This window comes from Poecilia latipinna, unplaced genomic scaffold (genome assembly GCF_001443285.1).
Source record: "Poecilia latipinna isolate Pla-1442-1.1 unplaced genomic scaffold, P_latipinna-1.0 Scaffold493, whole genome shotgun sequence".
Lineage (NCBI taxonomy): Eukaryota > Metazoa > Chordata > Actinopteri > Cyprinodontiformes > Poeciliidae > Poecilia > Poecilia latipinna.
In genome coordinates this window covers 212,072-230,292 of record NW_015113109.1, presented here as the reverse complement: position 1 = coordinate 230,292, position 18,221 = coordinate 212,072, and the positions used below count along the sequence as shown (strand labels likewise).

Genomic DNA, 18,221 nt, shown 5'->3' with positions numbered 1-18,221 from the left:
TGTCTGAAATGTTGATAAATATAGTACGATATTCGCTGACTTGGCAGTTAGGTGACTATTGGAAACTGTGAACCTGCAGACATGACCTGGTGGGCGGGTCAGTCAGTCAGACTCTCTCAGGGCAGAACAACAGAAGACAGTAGGCGATTTTTAGACGTTTGCTGACGTAGATGAGATTGGTGGATAAGATCAGTTTCACATGTAAGCATCGGCCGATCACTGATCTCCCAAAATGGAGGGAATCAGGGTCGATTTATTGCTGCACCTCTAGTTTGAACATCAGAAGCAGGTTTTTGATTGAATAAAGTGAATGAAATCACACAGAAGGCAGACGTCAGAAGACAACGTTTTGTTTACTATACAGTGTTTTTACAAAATCTACGAGGCAAACAGAAAAACCAACACAGGGCTACTTGGCCATGCCAGACAGCCAGCTGAGCTTGAACAGAGAGGGCGCCGTTGAGTCCTCGTCCTGATCGGCCAGCTGCCTGAAGAGACTGCCCGGCCGGAAAACATCATCACTTCCTGCTGCGGAGGACTGAGGAGCCTGCAGAGGGAGGACAGAGGGGCCGTCATGCTTGGGGGAGAGCTTCTTCTGAAGTCTGTTTATTGTTAATGTTCAATGAAACCAGAACACGCCAGGCAGTTAGTGACTCCAGGTTAATATTAGATCTGATCAGTGAGTCTATTCCTCCATGTGGGAAGGAAAACCTTCAAGCAAAGCATTCAAACAAGGTGATGCTTCTGTAGCTTCATAAAGCAGAACCAGGTAAAACAAGCCAGAGATGAGCCAAAACATTATGACCACTCATATATGATCAGGATGTAAGTCTTGATTGTTTAAAACTGAGCGTGAACTTGGGCCTTGTACACATGTAGCTGGGTCTTTATAAAAAGAAACACTTCATCACAATGTTTTAAAAAATAAAATTGTTCACATCGGGATAGGTTTCAGGAATATTTTTATCCACACGAACCTGCTCAGCCCACCCCGATGATTTAAAGGGGCAGTAATATGTGTTTATGTAATATGTGTTTTTCAGACACATGGTGCCATTTTATAACACAATCAAGTTACTGTGCTACCTTCAGTTGTTATAGAAATGCTATTTATATCAAATATGACAAACAAAATTTGACCTTGTAATTGAACACATTGAAATTGGGCCTCTGTCTCTTTAAAAACTCCTGCTCTTTCTGGAACTCCACCTTCAGGAAGTCATCACAACAAGGCTCCTCTATTAACCCTTTAACAGCGTTTCACTGAGAAGTAGCTCATATAAAGATATGCAGTTTCACCAGGTGTTTGCTAATTGCTGCTGGCTAGTCTGAAGGACCTGAGTGAGGGAGTTTAAATGGAGGGCTGCTCTGTGAAGAGGAAGCTCTAAAACCTGGAGACTTCTGTTCGAAGGAGAAGCTGCGCCTCAAAGGTGGGGCTAGGTCCATCCAGGCATTTTGCTGAATGGTTGCCATGGAGATTAAAGGATTTCTCAAACATAAAATGGAAGAATAAAATCAACCCTCCAGGTATGTTTTTGATGAGGGAATAATATTATAACATGATGTAAAGCTAAAAAAAAGTACATAATGTTTCCCCTTTAAGCATGCCAAGCCCATAGGGGGCAGTGTAGCTCGAAACTAAAACCTGTGTCAGCCAATTAGATTGCTTCAAAAACAACCATGACTTCCTGTTAGGAATTAAATATGGCACCAGGAGGTTCATTTGAGTGTACAGATATAAAGGTTGAGCAACTTTCATTTTTAGTGATATTAACCTGAGATTTTGCGTGGGTGAAGGATCAAAGCACAAAAAAGTTTATTCATTTTCCCAGATAGTCGGCCTTAGTTTAGGAAATGGAGCCCAGTTCTCATGGCTCTGCTTGGTGTGGCCATAAAAAGCAGATGGTCAAAACATTTTTTGATTGACCCAAGAAAAATGATTGATGAGTCAGATAATGATGATCCCTGACTTAAGGCGGTACGAAGACTGGATCGGCTCGTTCAAACAGTCTTCTTAATGTTTCCAACATAGACCAGGATGAAAATACAAAGAAGTGATGAAGAGCACCCACACTGCCACTGTTCCAACTAAATCAAAGCACAACCAAAACACACCCAGACAGAAACAACTCTGATAAACTTGCCTGAAGGCTTCAGAATCTCAGAATCTCTGGGAGGAGAGAGAGTGTGACAAAAAACGCTTTATGCAGATGGAACAAAAAAAAGAAAGAACATCACTCTGTGGCTGTCAGTAAATGAAAATGTCCTCTCTCAGAACACACTCGGACCCAGAACAGCTTCAGCACCCCGACCCCTGCGGCTCCAGAACTTACCAGGTTCTGAGACTTGTCCGATCCCCTGGAGGAGGAGGTGGGTTTGTGAGCATTTGACATGCTGAGAGGTAATAACCCGAACCTGCAACAGACAGGACCTGCTGATCAGACATAGACCACAGGAACCAGACAGACACTGACTATCATGCAGTGATCATGTAACACCTGACAGGTGAAGTCATCAGCTCTGATAGACTCAATATTCTAGGTCAGTTTTCATATTTAAAAGAGCAGTGTTATACGTTTTCCAGTCATATATTCTGATTTCATAGCACAATTAAGTAACTATGTCACCTTCAGTTGTTATAAAAATGACAATTTTAAGTTATATCTCAAATATAATGTAAACAAAATGTTACTTCCTAATTTATCGCCTTGAAATTGAAGAGCCTCTGTCTCTAAAAACTTCTGCTCTTTCTGAAACTCCGCCTTCAGGAAGCCATCACAACAACGTTTTTACCAGCGTTGGTCTGAGAAGTAGCTTCTATAATGAACTCAGCAGATTCTCAGTTCCACCAGGTGTTTGCTAATTGCTGCTGGCTAGTCTGAAGGAGCTGAGTGGAGGAGTTGTGATGGAAGGCTGCTCTGTGAGGCAAAAGCTCAAAAGTTTGGAAACTAGGTCCACTCAGGTATTTTTCCACACCTGAATGGTTACCATGGGGATTAAAAGATTTCTCAGACATGCATGAAAGAATCAAGGCAACGCTCCAGGTATGTTTATGAAGCGGCAATAACATTATAACATGATGTAAAGCTCAAAAAGTAGATTTTACAATATACTGCCCCTTTAAAGAAAACTGAGAATCTGCATCGGTGACTGGTCAACGTCTGACTGAGAACAAAACATTTCACTTCCTGTTTACTGACGTTCGTGTCTGACCTGATCTGACTGCTGGCCAGTGGCAGAATGTTGTAAGGCTCCTGGGAGTTGACAGTGCTGCTCCGCGGTGCAAACTGCTTCTCCGAACCAGTCAAGAGGCCGAGCAGCACCTGGAACACGCAAACACATGACAGCTACTGGAACATGTGAACAACAGCCTCTTCTCATGAGTGTTGCACACACACGTCTGAGACATCAGGATGCTTCATTACTGTGTCGTTCTATGTGCATGGCAACAGCATACCGAGGTCCTCTGGGACAGACGGTTGAGATTGGCGTTCAGCGGAGGTGTAAACACATCCAGGTCAAAGGGGTCAATGAAGTTTTCCAGCCAATCACATATCTTGTGGAATCTGGAAAATAAACAGGACACAATGTTTAAATAGGAAAAAAAAAACAATTAAATGTGGTTTAAGTTTGATTTGTTGGACTGAACATAAAAACATTCCAGTCAGTTAAATGGAGTGTCTTTTCTTTTCTCGTCACTGTGCAGCACATCATGCGATCCGACGATGTTTTAATACTTCAGTTCTTTCAGAAGTCAGACTTCTCTCTAAAAGCAGAACTTGGAACCACATCGTTTTAAAGCTTTGATTTTGGGCGTTTCTCCATGTTTAGCTTTGAAAACAGTCCCATATGGACACACTCCGATTTTTTCAAGCTTTTAATGTTTGAAGTGAATCCAGTCTTGAGCTAGTAGCTAGCTAGCTACCAAAACCCCGCTCCAGGGCAGACCTACCTCGGGTCCTGCTGGGATCTGGAGGTCTTGCCCTCCTCCACTCTGCTGGCCAGTGTGGTGTTAAGGTAACGAAGGTCGAACAACAACTGCAAGGCTCGGTTCTGAGTTATGGGGAGGACGCCCTCCTAACGAAAGGGAGAAGAGAGAAATTCAGAGAAGAAGAATTTGTGTCTCACAAATTACTTACTAACTCACCATTTTTGTTGTAATTTGAGGGCCAAATTACAACAAATGGAAGACTTATTAAATAATTGTTTGAATGTGTTGCTATTTTTAAAAAATTGGAAATAAACAGATGAAATTGTTTTCACTTGCTGTTTGAAGCAGCAAGTGTCTCCCTAACCCCACCCACTGAGTTTGATGGGTCAGGTTGACAGCTTAACTTAATTTACGATGTATGTAAAATAATTGATTAAATCATGAAATAATTATATCTTGTTTTTAAAATAATACCAATACTTTTAATGGAGTCACAATATTAATTCTATATTTAATAAGTTATTTTTGTAGTGATTTCCAATTTTGACCTGAACCTTCAAAGCCACATAAAGACCGTTACAAAGTCGGCCTTCTGTCACCTGAAGAACATTTCCAGGTTTAAAGGACTAATGCTAAGGCAAGATCTAGAGAAACTGTCTTGTTGATTAAGTGTGCTACAGAATTAACTTGACTTGAACGTTTAGCAGAAAATCAACTCTGTCAAAACATGTGTTCCTCACCGCGTCCCGCTGCTGCTCTGCCAGGACATCGTAGCGATGCAGAACTTGACCAAGACAGGACTGAAGCAGCTCCTGTAGGGTGGGCCGGGGAAGAGCATGACCTCCGACCCTGTTCACCTCCACGCACAGCTGGAACAGCAAAGACTGCACAAACCAGGACGCCTGACAGAACACAAGACTCAGAGTCCGTCACGTGAAACGGCAGCAAATCAGAGAACCTACTTCCTGTGACATCATTCTGACCTGAACCGGAAGGCGGATCTTGGACGTGATGCTGTTCCCTGATTCAGACTCTTCCTGGATTTCCAGATCCTCCCAGTTTGTTGTGGAGCTCAGAACCGCACCAGCAGACTCTGCCAGCAACGCGGTGCCAAACGTCTCCATCAGCCCCTGTCAAACCAAGGCCGCGATGAGCAACACATCAGCACAGCACTGAGGCTGAACCTGTCCACACATAGCCAGATATCTGGGAAACAGAATATTTTGATACGATTTCATCTTTCATGCACATTTAGTGTCCATTTAATAGCACTAAAAATGATCAACAATGAAACCTCCAACCAAGACTTTGTGAATTCTCCTTTTTCGCGTTTGCGTGGGGACGTTGAAACCTGAGATTTAGAAGTAAGCGCACGAAGGTCTGCAACAAATAATGCGGCGTGACGTCACATATGTGACCAGTGTTACTGCTTGACCAGTACCAATGGTCACATAGTGGAGGAGAAATGGCTACTATCAGAAAGCTGATGATTTTTACATTGTTTCTGATGTTAGATCCAATTCACTGAGTTGCCAAGTACAGAGCTGATTGGAGGTCAGCTGTTTTATCCATCTTTCCCAATATGGACACACTGGCTTTAACACGACTCCCAGTCAACATCATCTTGTGTTTTATTAACTTTATATTCTAACACTGTATTTAAAATTAGTTCAGTCTCTCTCTCTGTTCACACAAATGAATTTCCTACTATGTTTAATTTCTCGCAGAAAGTCGCAGTTAATTTGAAGGATTGTGATTGGCTGACATAGGTTTATGTTTTCCCATTGTTTTAAACAGGCCAAACCCATAGAGGGCAGCTCTATGGGTTTGGCCTGTTTAAAACAATGTAATTCAGCAGGTAGGTGTGGATGACCATGTTTCTTAAACCGATAAAGACCCGGCTATGTGTGGACTCAGCCTGAGACTTTATGTTCTGACGGGTTCTGACTTCTGAGAGGGTGGAGCTCCAGATGCGGTAAGCGTCCATGCTGCAGCCAAGAAGCTCCTCCTTCAGCTCCGCCCACTTGGCCTGCGCTGGGCTGACCTCTGGGGCGGCTTTGGGTTTGCCCAGCTTTTTTCCCTGCCTGGGGGTCCCCTTGGCTGAGGCTTCCCCGGGTCCCCGACTGCCCAGGATGCAGTGCTTCAGGCTGGGACAGAGCTCGCCCACGGACTGGCACAGCCTGGCCATAAACAGGACGGAGCTGAGGCGGGTCGGGGCGGAGCCCAGCTCGGAGCGGACCGATAACAGGATGTGGCGAACGCAGGCCACGCAGCCTTCGCGCAGAGCTTCCTCCACCGCTGCCGAGTCCGTGTAGCGGTTAAACGAAGAGGAGTCCAGAGGCCCGCTGGAAGTCGGCGCAGCCAGGATAGAGTCGGATCCTGCCGAGAGCAGAAAAGCACATGGAGGTCAGCAGACCTCACCTACAGCAAGCTGCATCATTCAGACAGTTTGTTGCAGCTTCTGTGGTTTACAGAGATCAGAGATCAGGAGTCTGGAAAGTTTTCACACCTTGGAAACATGTTCACATTATATCACATTTATTTTATTTGACACAGGAGTATGGAAATGTGAAGTGAAATGAGTAAGATGCATGAGTTAACACATTTTGTATTTTTGTACCAAAAACTGAAGACTGGTTTTCAGCCCCTGGACTGTCCAACCAGGCATTTCTTTATGACTTTAATATTGCAATGATTATTGTAGAGTTATACAGCTGTGCTCATAAGTTTACATACCCCGGTAGGACTTTTTATTTTTTTTAACCATTTGTGGGAAAATATGAACAAAAACACAAATGGTCAGTGGTTGGGAGAAGTCATTTATTGTCAAATAAATGTGTTTATTCTTTTAAAATCATAATGAGAACAGAAACTACCCAGAGCCTCATCCAGTAATACCACCAAACACTCCAGGCTGTCAATGTTAATCGGGGCAATACACAGTATAGGGACTATGTAAAGTTTTGATCAGGTACATTTGAGTAGTTTCTGTTATTATTATAATTTAAAAAGAGTAAACAAAGTTACAATAAAAGGCTTCATGATTAACCATGAGTGAAAACAATGTGCGTTATCATTTATATTCTTTGGAAATGAGGAAAAAAATAATTCTGATAGCGTATGTAAGCTATGAATCAGGGATACCTGTGTCCTGTGATGGGAGGTAGTGCTGGAGGTCGTCCAGTCTGGCTCTCAGCTTTGCATCCAAAGAGGAGCAGAAGTTCTGAACGCAGGGCGTCAGGGCCTGCGTTTTCATGGCCAGTCCGCTTCTCTGCTGCTGCTGCTGGCCCCGCTGGGCCACACTGACCCAGGCTGCATCGCTCAGCAGGTCCCCCGGAGACTCTGACCACAGGAAGGACGCCACATCCGCCTCGTACTGAGCACTGCGACCGGAGAGCGGGTTGCTGCCGGCGGCGGCCTGGACCGGTTGGCCCTCCAGGTCCCTCACGGCCGAGGTCAGCAGCTGCACCGAGCTTGTTGCAATGGCCTCCGTTTCCTCTTTGGTGATGGTCTTGGGGGTGAAAAAAAGGAAAAAAAATTTAAAGTTTGATCTTACATCGCCAGGACATAATAGGTGGGTAAACAACACAGAAGATTCCAAATATCCTTGAATTTAGAGGAGAACCCACCTGGAGGCGGTGAAGGAAGAGCTGCTGCAGGAAGTCCTCCCACACAGCCAGGGGGCGCCCCAGCAGCTGCTGACATACGTTACCCCAGTGCTGACTGATGGAGTCTGTGGTCAGAAGATCCCACACGGCGTCTCTAATGGCTGCCAGAGCCTTGAGGCTCTTCACGTAGACCAGGAGGGTCCCAACGCCCTGACAGATGTCCTGCTTGCAGCTGAGAACAGAAAAGTTGCAGGAGAAGAACTGATTACCAAACTAACCACATAAAAGCCCCAGTGGAACAGAGGAGTTTGCTTTTGTGAGGAGACAGAAAAGCAGTCCTCACGTATTGATCCACTGCTGCAGCGTGTCCCGGAGCTGCTCCGCCTGGATGGGCTGAGCCAGGGTTCGGAGAGTGGGCTGAAACTCTGTGATGGATGGAGGCAGATACCTGAACCAGCTGCCTGTACTCCACTCCTGCTGCAACACCTTTCTGCCTTTACCTGGCAACACATGAAACCAGGATATCACCTTGATCAATGAGCAACAACTCCTACGCACCCTGAACGGTCCACACGAAGGTAGAAACACGGAACAGGGGGAACAATCAAGTTCAACGGAACAACAGTTTTCATCTAATTGGAACCAACAGAACCAAAGACAGAGAAATAGAGCAGAGAGAGTCTGGCTGTATCTGTGAGGAGGCAGAAAGCCTGGTTACAACGACTGGCTTGACGTATGGGGTTATGTTGAGCTACATCACAATCACATTGCATCTTTTAAATAGCATCTGGAAACGGTAAATACTACATAGCGGAAGCACTGCCTTAAGTACTGAAGAGATAAAAAGACAGACATCAGTGTGTTGAATTTCTGGCTAAACTAATTAAAATGCAGAATAAAGGCCTTTAAATTTGATATTTGAAGTTATCTTGAAAATAACATTAAAATCTCGATTCGTCTCGTTCTTGTGAACTCAGTATCGTGTCTCGTCTTGTCTCATTAGCTTCGAGTATCATAACACCCCTAATCACAAGTCATATCATGACTTCCATGTATCTTGGACCGGGCACAGGAACACATTTAGAGGTGGAGTTGAACTTAAGCAGATCCTACAGACGGTGGCTGTTTGTCCTACCTGTGGGAGTGCAGGAGGTTACATTCTCCAAGGTGGAGAAGAGCATGCCACAGCTGAGGGCGCCCTCTGCTGGCCTGGGAGCCCCTTCAGCAGGCATGTAGAAGACGGCGTAGGCCTGGAAGAGCGTGGTGATGAGCAGCTCCACCAGGCTGCACACCTGGGCCTTGATCCCTGCGCCTGGAGGATGAAAACACGCCACGAGTTGGTTCATTCTCAAAACAATGACAGAAAACCAGCAATTTATCTGAATGTACGCCCACAAGCTGCTGGTGTCTGTGGTCAGAGTGTTTCAGCTCTGCAGTCGGGCTGTTGGGTTAACATGACCCTTGACCTCCACCTGTCCGAGCAAATGACTCCCTCCATTCATCTACAAAAGTATTTGAGGGTAAGAGGATGGTGTTCTTATCCTGCCATTATGACAGACTATTAATGACTTATTGTCATTAATAAATCATTAATAGTGCAATTATATCATCCACCTGCTGCTATAGTAACCAGGGTTATTATAGTTAAAGAAAATGAACAAAATAACAAAAATTGGAACTGAGAAAACATTTTTGCTAACCAAAATAAAAAAAACGTTAATGAATTGGGAAAAACTATAACTATGCTATGTGTTATTAAAACTAATATATGAATACATAAACACAATACAATACTTTGATCTTTCTGAATTCCGTATTTAAAAAATAGCTAAAGTATCAAAAAATAGAAGTAGCACTAAAACTAGTAAAAACTAAACTAAATCATATTTAACTAATAAAACTAATAAAAAGTAACACACAAAAAAACAATTATAACAAACTGAAAACCTAATAAAACTCAACTATAATGAAAAACCCAAAACTATCAGAACCCTTCATTAGCCTGTAACCTCCCATGGCTTCTGGTTCTGTTGGTTCTGTTTAACAGATAATGTAGCCATGCCTGGGTTGGACTATCAGTACCTCTGAATGTGACTACGATTCACCGAAGGAACAGTACCGTGCTGCGGCTGGTTCAGCAGCTGGTGGATGGAGGCCTTCCTGGCCAACAGGAAGTCAGCCAGAGCCTGGCGTGGTGAGCTGTCTTCCAGCAGCATGGTGGAGACCAGGGCCTCAGCGATAGCCTGGTCCGACACGGCACGGCCGCGCAGCAGAGACCTGCTGTCCAGGAGGATGGTCGACCTGGAGGGAGACGGCGTTTAGAGGCGGAGCCAGACATCTGCTGCCAGCAGGAATCTGACCAGTGATTGGCCGATAGGTAACTCAAAAAATCTGATCAGTGAACACAACACATTTCAGTGCTATCATGTTATTTTACTTAACAACCCAGAACAAGAATCAAACATGGAGAACCAACATTTTGCTTTATACTGAGCAAATCTAAAACTCAACCCAGAACAACTGGAACTAGCATTTAGTTTTATACTTACTACTAGTATCAAACATGGAGAAACAAACTTAAGATCCAGAGAAACCCTTATGAGTTTATAAATTATGGACTTATTCTTGTTAAACATGAGGAAGAAATATTTAGTTTTGTACTTTTACCTTTTTGTCTTTCTTTTGGTTTTATTGTATTTCCTTCTAATTCATGTAAAGCACTCTGACCTGCCTTGTGGCTGAAAATACGCTATATAGTAAAATTGCATTACATTGTGCTAATCATAACAATCTTCAGTGAGGAAGTTGTTACTGAAGGACAGAGACTCAAAGTCAGCTGTTTTCAGTGTCAGATGCAAGGATCTACATTCCCTAGGGGTCAATCCATTATCTATATAGCATCTTATATTAGCTGATGCTAGTATAAGATGCTAAAAGTAGTGATAATTCGTAACTTCTTTGTTTTTATGCTGATGCTACACATTGCTGCAATTTTCTCTTTTTACAAGACCTGGCACAACCTTGTCATAATAACAAATTTTGTTAGACAATAAATTGCTTCACTAATTATTGTGATTTACAATAATATTGTTTTCTTTTTGTTTTTCTTGGCTCTAGTGGCCTTTATTTCACAGTAGACTGAGAGGAAACAGGTTACGAGAGAGGGGGAAGACATGCAGCAGAGGTCATCGGGTCGGGACTCTGACCTGTGACAGGCGCCTTGAGGACTGAGGCCTCCTATTGTTGTTTTGAAATTATTTACCGGTAATATATTGATAATAGTATCTTAATGCAAGTTTTCTCTCTCAAAGTCCAATACATTTTAATTTTGCAAAGAACACAACACTGGAATTGGAAGATATTTTAAATATCCAAAATAAAATGCGACGACGAAAGTCAATAAATAAAATGGAAATGAAAACCACGCACAACCAAAGCCATGAATAAAATGGATCATGAAGTCTCTGTAAAGAAAACTGGCCTTCAAAAATAGAAAGGAAATGATCAAGCTCATTTTAATTTATCATGCGATTAATTGATTATTGTGGCAGGCTTAACCTGGAGATTAGCAATCTCTACCACAACACTTCCAAATGCAGGTTGACCTTTTGACCCTCCTTGTACCTGAAGTGTCCAGTGGTGGCGACCTGGCGGACCAGGATGGGGAAGCGGGCCAGCACAGGGCTGTAGAGCCCGCCTGGTGCGGCCTCCAGCTGCAGCAGGCTGTGCAGGTGGCAGCAGAGCAGGTAGAGCTGGGTGGCCTGCAGGTACTGGGCCGCCTCCATGGCGCTCCAGATGCGCTCTGGGATCTCCAGGAGGAGCTTGATCTGGGAGGCCATGGTGTAGAACTTCTCCTGCCACTGCCTCTGGTTCTGGTTCTGGTTCTGCAGCAGGACACAAAGAAACATGATGCTGATGATGATGATGGAAGGATCAGATCTCCATCACCTGAAACTCTTCATGTTGTGACCGGATTGCTTCAGGGTCTGCTTTGAGTTTGGGTCACCGGTACCTCCAGTCTGCTGCCTCCCGCGCCGTTCCTGCCCTGCTTCAGTGTGTGGCAGTACCGCTGCATGTCCTGGATGGACTCCACCACGCTTTCCGAGCACTCCCGCATCTCTCCGATGGTGTCGGCGGCGTCGATCAGATCCCGGTACCGCTCCCCGACCATCTGCCTCAGCTCCTCCTTCTTCTGCTCGATCTCCCCGCGGACCCTGCGTTCAACCCGGCGGATCTCCTCGGTGCTATAGCGCTCAAAGAGAGCCGCCGGGTCCTTGATCTCCGAGATCCGCAGGGCCAGCACGGGGTCCCCAGCCATCATTCCCCACCGACAAGTTCAGCTGGTGACGGAAAACCAACCCGGAAAAAGGTGGAGAGCTACTTCCTGCTTCCACGTAGCAAATGTTGGTGACGTCATATGTGTTTTGCACGTTCATTGGTCAAGAAAATTGTCTGTCAGAGAAGATTTCCGTTCAGGACTCATCCCGCCCACCGCATCCAAAGATAAATAAAAACCTACCAGGAACGTTTAGAAAGAAAATATTACAGAGTTGATATTTGGTTGGATCATTTTCAAGCCTTTTTAAGAATATAATTTATATAAAAGGTTCAGGCCACATAAATGCAATCAGTTCGGTCTCTTATTATTATTATTATTATTATTATTATTATTATTATTATTATTATTATTATTATTATTATTATTATTATTATCACATTATAGAATGTCTCTTAGAGGTGCAAAAAACAGCAACGTTGATAGAAAAAAGAAACAGAACGGGACTGTAAAAACAAGCATATAAAAGTAAATGGAGTATTTAAATAAAAAGAAAAATAGGTAGAATTTATACCATCTATAGCTGACTCCAAATGAGTCTCAGAAACATTTGTTTATATTTCTGTAAACAAATGCAAAGTGGTTCGACACAGTCATCCCGGAGCCCTGATCCTGCCACACCCACTCCTTTACCTGCTCCTGTTTCAGTCAGGAGGGTGGAGCATCAACAGGTGCAACACTATAACAAAAGATCTTCGTACCCGGAAGAAAAAAAACAACCCGTAACAACAAGCGACTCTTCGTACAGGTAGGTTTGACTCTGGTTATTTCAATAAGACTATAAAGAATACGTTTGTATTTACTGAAGAAATTAATATTTAAAAAATAGTTCCGATCTTTCACTGCCAGCAGTCGGATGAATGATAATAACTTCCCCAAAGGTCAGTGCAGGACCCGCGGTGAAGCTCGGTTTAGGTCGGATGCTCCTCAGATATTCGCTCCGTGGTTCCCTGCGGTCAGTGGGGGGTTTCACACCGTGGACTGTTTCACAGAGGGCGGATATCTCGGCTCCGTGTTCTCGCTGCAGAAAGCGGAGGTTCCTTTATGGACCACCAACACATTTGCCCTCGGGAAAAATAAAAAAAATAAAAACAACAACCAGTAGCTTCCAGGTCATGAGCTCTATTGACCCCAAATCAATGCTGAATTGTGCTAATATACTATATTAATTAAAAACACCAATCTTTCATTACAGACATTCTGACGTCCTCAGCATTTCCCCAAAGATAAAGGCGTGATTCACTATACGGCCAGGTTTAAAGATTAAACTTTCCCTAGAATGCCAGAAGGTGTCATCCCTTCAATCCCCTTTCGCACCAATTCTAACTGCAACCCTGACAGGCCGCTGTTGTACTCCTGACCCAACCAGGACAAACCCACTATGACCAGAACTGTTGGCATTCACTGATAAAATGGACGAACATCCACTGGACATAGTGACCAGCACCTGAGCAGCACAGGAAGTTACTCTACATTTCCTTTAATTTCTAAAAGGGAAGAAAAAAATGTCTGTTTGATGTACAGTTGTGAAAAACAAAGTTATGGTGTGAAAACAAAAACAAAAAAAGTTTGGTGGTGGAAATATCACATTGTGGGATGCCAACCACCTCCATTAACAGATTATTAGACTTTTATTAATCAATGTGTTGATATCTAAGCATCAGTACAAGTCACTGTTGATTTTTTCCCCCTTTTAAATAAAGACAATCAGATAATGTGATTTATTTATGTAGAACAGTTGGTGTTTTTACTCCAAGTCATCAGTCTGAACCTCATACTTGTCCATGCCTGGTTCTAAATAGTTCTTACAATAATCCACTTCTCTTGGTTCTGTGTTTTTCTGGGAGCAGACTGGGACATGGATCAGAAGAACATCCAGCAGGAGTTTGAGGACCAGTTCAGCGATGTGGTCTCCAGACTGCAGTCGAAGCAGATGTTCCAGTCTGACTGGGACATCGCTTCTTTTGCCATCTTCTTTATCTTCATTGGTAAGAAGTGTGGCGCTCAAAGCGGCAGCATGCTGGAGTTCAGTTTGGTTTATTAGTGTATTCAAAACAGTGGAAATGTGCAAAAATCAATGATAAAATATGCTTAGAATCAGATTTAGCTTAAGCTAGTTTCCATCAGTACAGCCAGAGCAGGTGATTTAACTACACACTCCAATATCATAATATCATAAGCATACTTTGAAAGTCTCCATAGTCAGTTACTCAGTACTCAAGTAGACTTTTTACCAAATACTTTTTTACTCTTACTCGAATCATTTCTTGGATGGCTACTTTCTACTTTTATTGAGTAAAAATGTTGAAGTAGTGCTTCTTTTACTTGAGTGTGATCTGCTCTACTGAGCTCTGCTAACATCGCAAAGGTTCAAATTATACCTCAACAGAAGTTTGGTTTCCAAAAACACACGTTGGAGGATTCCTTTCCATCTGTAAACCGGTTTTTGTACAAATACTGATGTCTGAACTCTTCCTGCTTCTTGTCACTGTTGTGCACAGGCGTGGTTCTCACGTTGGTCTTGCTGGTTCTCATCCGGTGCTGCTGCTGCGGCTGCTGTGACAATGAAAAGGTAAAAACTCTAAGGTTGAAATCAACAGCACTAATGATTCTGGTATGATGTAAGAGAAGCGCAAAAAAAGCTAATGTTGTAGTTATGTTACACACAGCAAGTATCTTAGGAATGATGAAGCATCATGGTGGCATGCGGGGCCCCGAATGAGAACCTGCTTAGGGCCCCACAAAAGGTTTGGGCCGGCCCTGGCTGGCTTAATGAAAACCTAATATTGACTTTCAGTCACGGATTTAAAAGTATAAATGTTTGTCCATGTGCTGTGCAGCAGTGGTGCAACTACACATTATTCAGGTGGATGCGAAAACATAAATCGGCGCCCCCCACCCCCCCAAGGGAAGGAACGTCAGGGTGAAGGAGCGATGCTCCCCCCTCCCCCGAGGCGACGCTACATGAAGTGTAAAACTCGCTACATGTACCTCGTTATGTGCAAGAGGTGAAGGAGCCCAATGTCATAATTGGCGCGTCGCCCCCTCCAGACGGGGTTTTGGCGCCCCCTCTGGTGCTGCGCCCCTATGCGTTGCATAGGCTGCATACCCACTTTTTGCGCCTCTGCTGTGCAGTATCTGCACCGGTTCTTGGTCTGGGCTCCTTGTGCTTGAGTTCCTCCATCAGGGCAGCGAGGCGGGGAGGAGACCGGTCCGGTTCTACTGGGGTTCTGGAAGCCCAGGTTGTTTCGGAAGCTGTCTCTCATCTTTTCTTGTTAAAGCTTCATAGATTCTCTATGGAGTTCTGGTCAAGCCACTTTTCTGATGTTACCATGGTGATTAAAGGAGGCATGTGGACTTTTAGTCTGTTAGACAGCTGGACTGACTTTGGAATTTGTTAAACCCAGTAGACCAGAACCAGCAGGTGACATGACACCCCAGATCACCTCTGACTGTGAAAACGTCACTCTGGACTTCACACAGTGAGGATTCTTTCTGGGACTAAAATAAATGCAAAATGTACTTTCATCTGATAAGAGGTCACACTTGTCACACTTTTTCCTTCCACAAAACTTTCCATTCATATTTTTGGATATAGCAGTCTGTAAACATTCAGCTTCTTTAGCAACAACCTATTCTGTCTTAACCCCCTCCCCCCACCCATGATTGTGTAAGTTATAGCTTCATAGTACTGTAAAAAAAAATAAAAAAATCATTTTGCATCTTTAAATCAATAAACCTGAATCTTAAGCTTTCAGCTGCCAAAAAATAATAAAATGATCAGAAATGAATGCTTAAAATAGTTTCGCTCAAGCATTCTGCTGTTATTTAATAATCAGTTCATATTGCCACGTAAGAGAACCTAATAAACTTTAGAAATACTAACTCACTGACATATACCTGTACATGTGTGTGTTACTGACAGAGGTATTGTTTATGTTGTGTGTGTTCTTCCTGAACAGCCACGCAGAAGAAAGGTCGGCATAGAGAACTACGGCATGGACCCCTGAACGACCCGGTCGGACCGCAGGAGGCCCAGCAGAACCTTCTCATCCTCTTCCTGTGCCAAAACGCACACTGGAATCAAAACGCTTCAGAATATAATTCCTGCACAATGTTGTTTGCCCAAATGGAAAGTTAGCTCACGTGATCGTTTTTTCCCAGTCGCAGCTTTGTGGGTTTTGTTGCCAGGTTACCACTGGGAGACCTGTATATAGATTTGCTAAAATGATTCAAATGTAATTAAAGATTTTTACTGAGTAATAAAGCAGTTTAGTGTTTGGCTCTGTGTCCTCCTGTGCTGTTCAGTCAGCAGTGAGTGTGTTGAGCTGCAGAGGAATCCAGCAGGTTTCTGTACAGCTGGAGTCGAGGCCAAACAGAGAAAACAGAGCAGAAAGGATTTCACTGTGGAGGAGTTTAATGGGACACAGAGACAGAGCTGCAGTGGAATCTGACACTGTCACCACTTCCTGTGAGACTGATTCCTGCTGACCCAAACATCCAACCTTCCTCAGATGGTAGCAACCCAGAAAAACAGCACAACTACAGGAGATTCAATCTGGGCTTTTCAGAATTTAGTAAGTTGAAAATTAAATGTTGATTGGATTTAAATCACGAATTTTAAGTAAGTAAAGAACAGATGAGAAAAAGTCACAACTGTGTTTCTTTTGACCATATAATTTTGCAATTTGACATTTCAAAAGTAAATTTATTTGAAACACCCCAATTTCAAATGTTTCATTGTTGGTGTGTGTGTGTGTGTGTGTGTGTGTTTGTGTTTTTGTAGCCGTATCAAAATTGGTTTGTTTCACAAAACTGCAGTGAAAAGATTTTTTCCGCAACACATGAACCACATGACCAACAATTGGCAGAAACCACGAAGACGACGACAGGCAGTAGTAGGAGGATGACGGAGCGGCATGTTTATTAATGACTCATCGCGTGAAGAAACATATGGACAGGAACAGTCTATGGTTCTAGGATTGCAGAGAACTCGAAGGGGAACCATTGTGAAACTGTGGAGAACCTTCTGCTGTGGCTGGCCTGACAAAATAACTTCAAGATCAGAGTGAGTTGAAACCAAACCAAACCTCTACTGGACGAGGCATATGGCTAAAGACAACAGTACCTCCATAGCCTTAGCCTGCCGTGAATGCTAAGGCTAGTTAGCATGGATACCGATGAGGGCGGATAATGTTTTCCTGGAATGTTGAGTTGTTTCTTCACCTTTATAACATTTAGCAGCATATACACAAATTGACTGAGAGCGCCAAGACCCTCCTCCTGGCTCTGATTGGTTGTTCTTGCCTGGAAGCGCTGCATCACTGCAGATGGCTGTGAGACCAGGGAGGAGGCAGAGGAGCTCGGGTTTTTTCACAGATTATAAATGTCATACCAAATTGTTATGACATGGTGACAGTTCTAACAAATATGCAAAAACATGTTATTTAATAAAAGTGTGTGTGTCACACAGAATCCTAATATCCATTCATAAAAGCAGAGCTCAAACGAGGTTCTTTTAGAGTTTTATTGTACAGAGGAATCTTTTCCACATTTCATTTTACAGGCAGCTTCTCAAAACAGATTAACACTTAGAGTGCTGAAATCATTTGTTCATGATTAGATTAATGTTCCACAGATTAACCACATGAGAAACATAAATACAAACACAGAGCGGACAGAAACAAACGACACAAATAGCTTAGAGCTGGGTTAAATCCAGAGAATGTGTGCAAAGCTGGAAGGAAAACTGTTTTCCTCCTGCTGCTGCTCCTGATGCTGTCTAGTCAGCAGACACTTTGGAGTTACAAACTTAACCTGAAGAAGAGCAGTGTCAGTGGATATGAATGACTTCAGCATGGACCAGAGTACCAGCTGGGTTCCCTGTGGGACGATCTTTGTAGCTTACATCTGATATAATAAAGCACCAAAAATATGAAGAAAAAAAAGACTTTTTAAGCATCAAAGAGTCTTGAAATAGAGATACACCAAACAGAGATTAATGGTCGATTCCCATTTTATAATTATTGTACAATTCAGACCTGCTGATATTTTAGCCAATATCTCCAGATCTATAATCAACATCTCTTCCTGCTATTAATCGTTTACTATTAGTTTTGGGAGCAGATGTGATGTCATTGCTTTACTGCAATGCAAACATCACAGTGCAAAGAAATAGTCCTCTACATTCTCTATGAGGGCAGCCATATTGGATAAAGCCAGAATTCTATGACGGCATCTAGGGGCCAACATATTTAGACAAAAAAAATGGGTAACACTTTATTTGAAGGGGGTTGAATAAGACTGACATGACACTGTCATAAACATGACAGGTGTTCTGTCATGT

At 43.3% G+C, this 18,221-nt stretch overlaps 2 protein-coding genes across 5 annotated transcripts; one reads left to right on the top strand and one right to left on the bottom strand.

Moving 5' to 3' along the window:
* Positions 1–334: 334 nt before the first annotated feature.
* Positions 335–11,937, bottom strand: cog1 (component of oligomeric golgi complex 1). Of its 4 annotated transcripts, XM_015040039.1 has the most exons (16): positions 11,552–11,937; positions 11,164–11,423; positions 9,659–9,840; positions 8,675–8,851; positions 7,883–8,039; positions 7,561–7,771; positions 7,076–7,442; positions 5,880–6,310; positions 4,915–5,061; positions 4,672–4,833; positions 3,953–4,077; positions 3,458–3,566; positions 3,214–3,323; positions 2,334–2,415; positions 2,145–2,170; positions 481–547 (listed from the first exon to the last, which is right to left on the bottom strand). In XM_015040039.1, the coding sequence occupies exons 1-15, from the start codon at positions 11,858–11,860 to the stop codon at positions 2,162–2,164; spliced, it is 2,838 nt and encodes a 945-aa protein (XP_014895525.1). In that variant the 5' UTR covers positions 11,861–11,937; the 3' UTR covers positions 481–547; positions 2,145–2,161. The 4 variants fall into 4 exon arrangements, with proteins under 4 accessions (XP_014895523.1, XP_014895524.1, XP_014895525.1 ...); XM_015040037.1 differs by lacking the exon at positions 2,145–2,170 and having other exon boundaries at positions 335–547; XM_015040038.1 differs by lacking the exon at positions 2,145–2,170 and having other exon boundaries at positions 335–547; positions 11,164–11,417.
* A 575-nt stretch (positions 11,938–12,512) lies between these two features.
* On the top strand, positions 12,513–16,158 carry smim22 (small integral membrane protein 22). The gene is made up of 4 exons (XM_015040036.1): positions 12,513–12,623; positions 13,726–13,863; positions 14,377–14,447; positions 15,838–16,158. Exons 2-4 carry the CDS (start codon positions 13,734–13,736, stop codon positions 15,883–15,885), a joined length of 249 nt encoding a protein of 82 aa, XP_014895522.1. The 5' UTR covers positions 12,513–12,623; positions 13,726–13,733; the 3' UTR covers positions 15,886–16,158.
* The last annotated feature ends 2,063 nt before the right edge of the window (positions 16,159–18,221 follow it).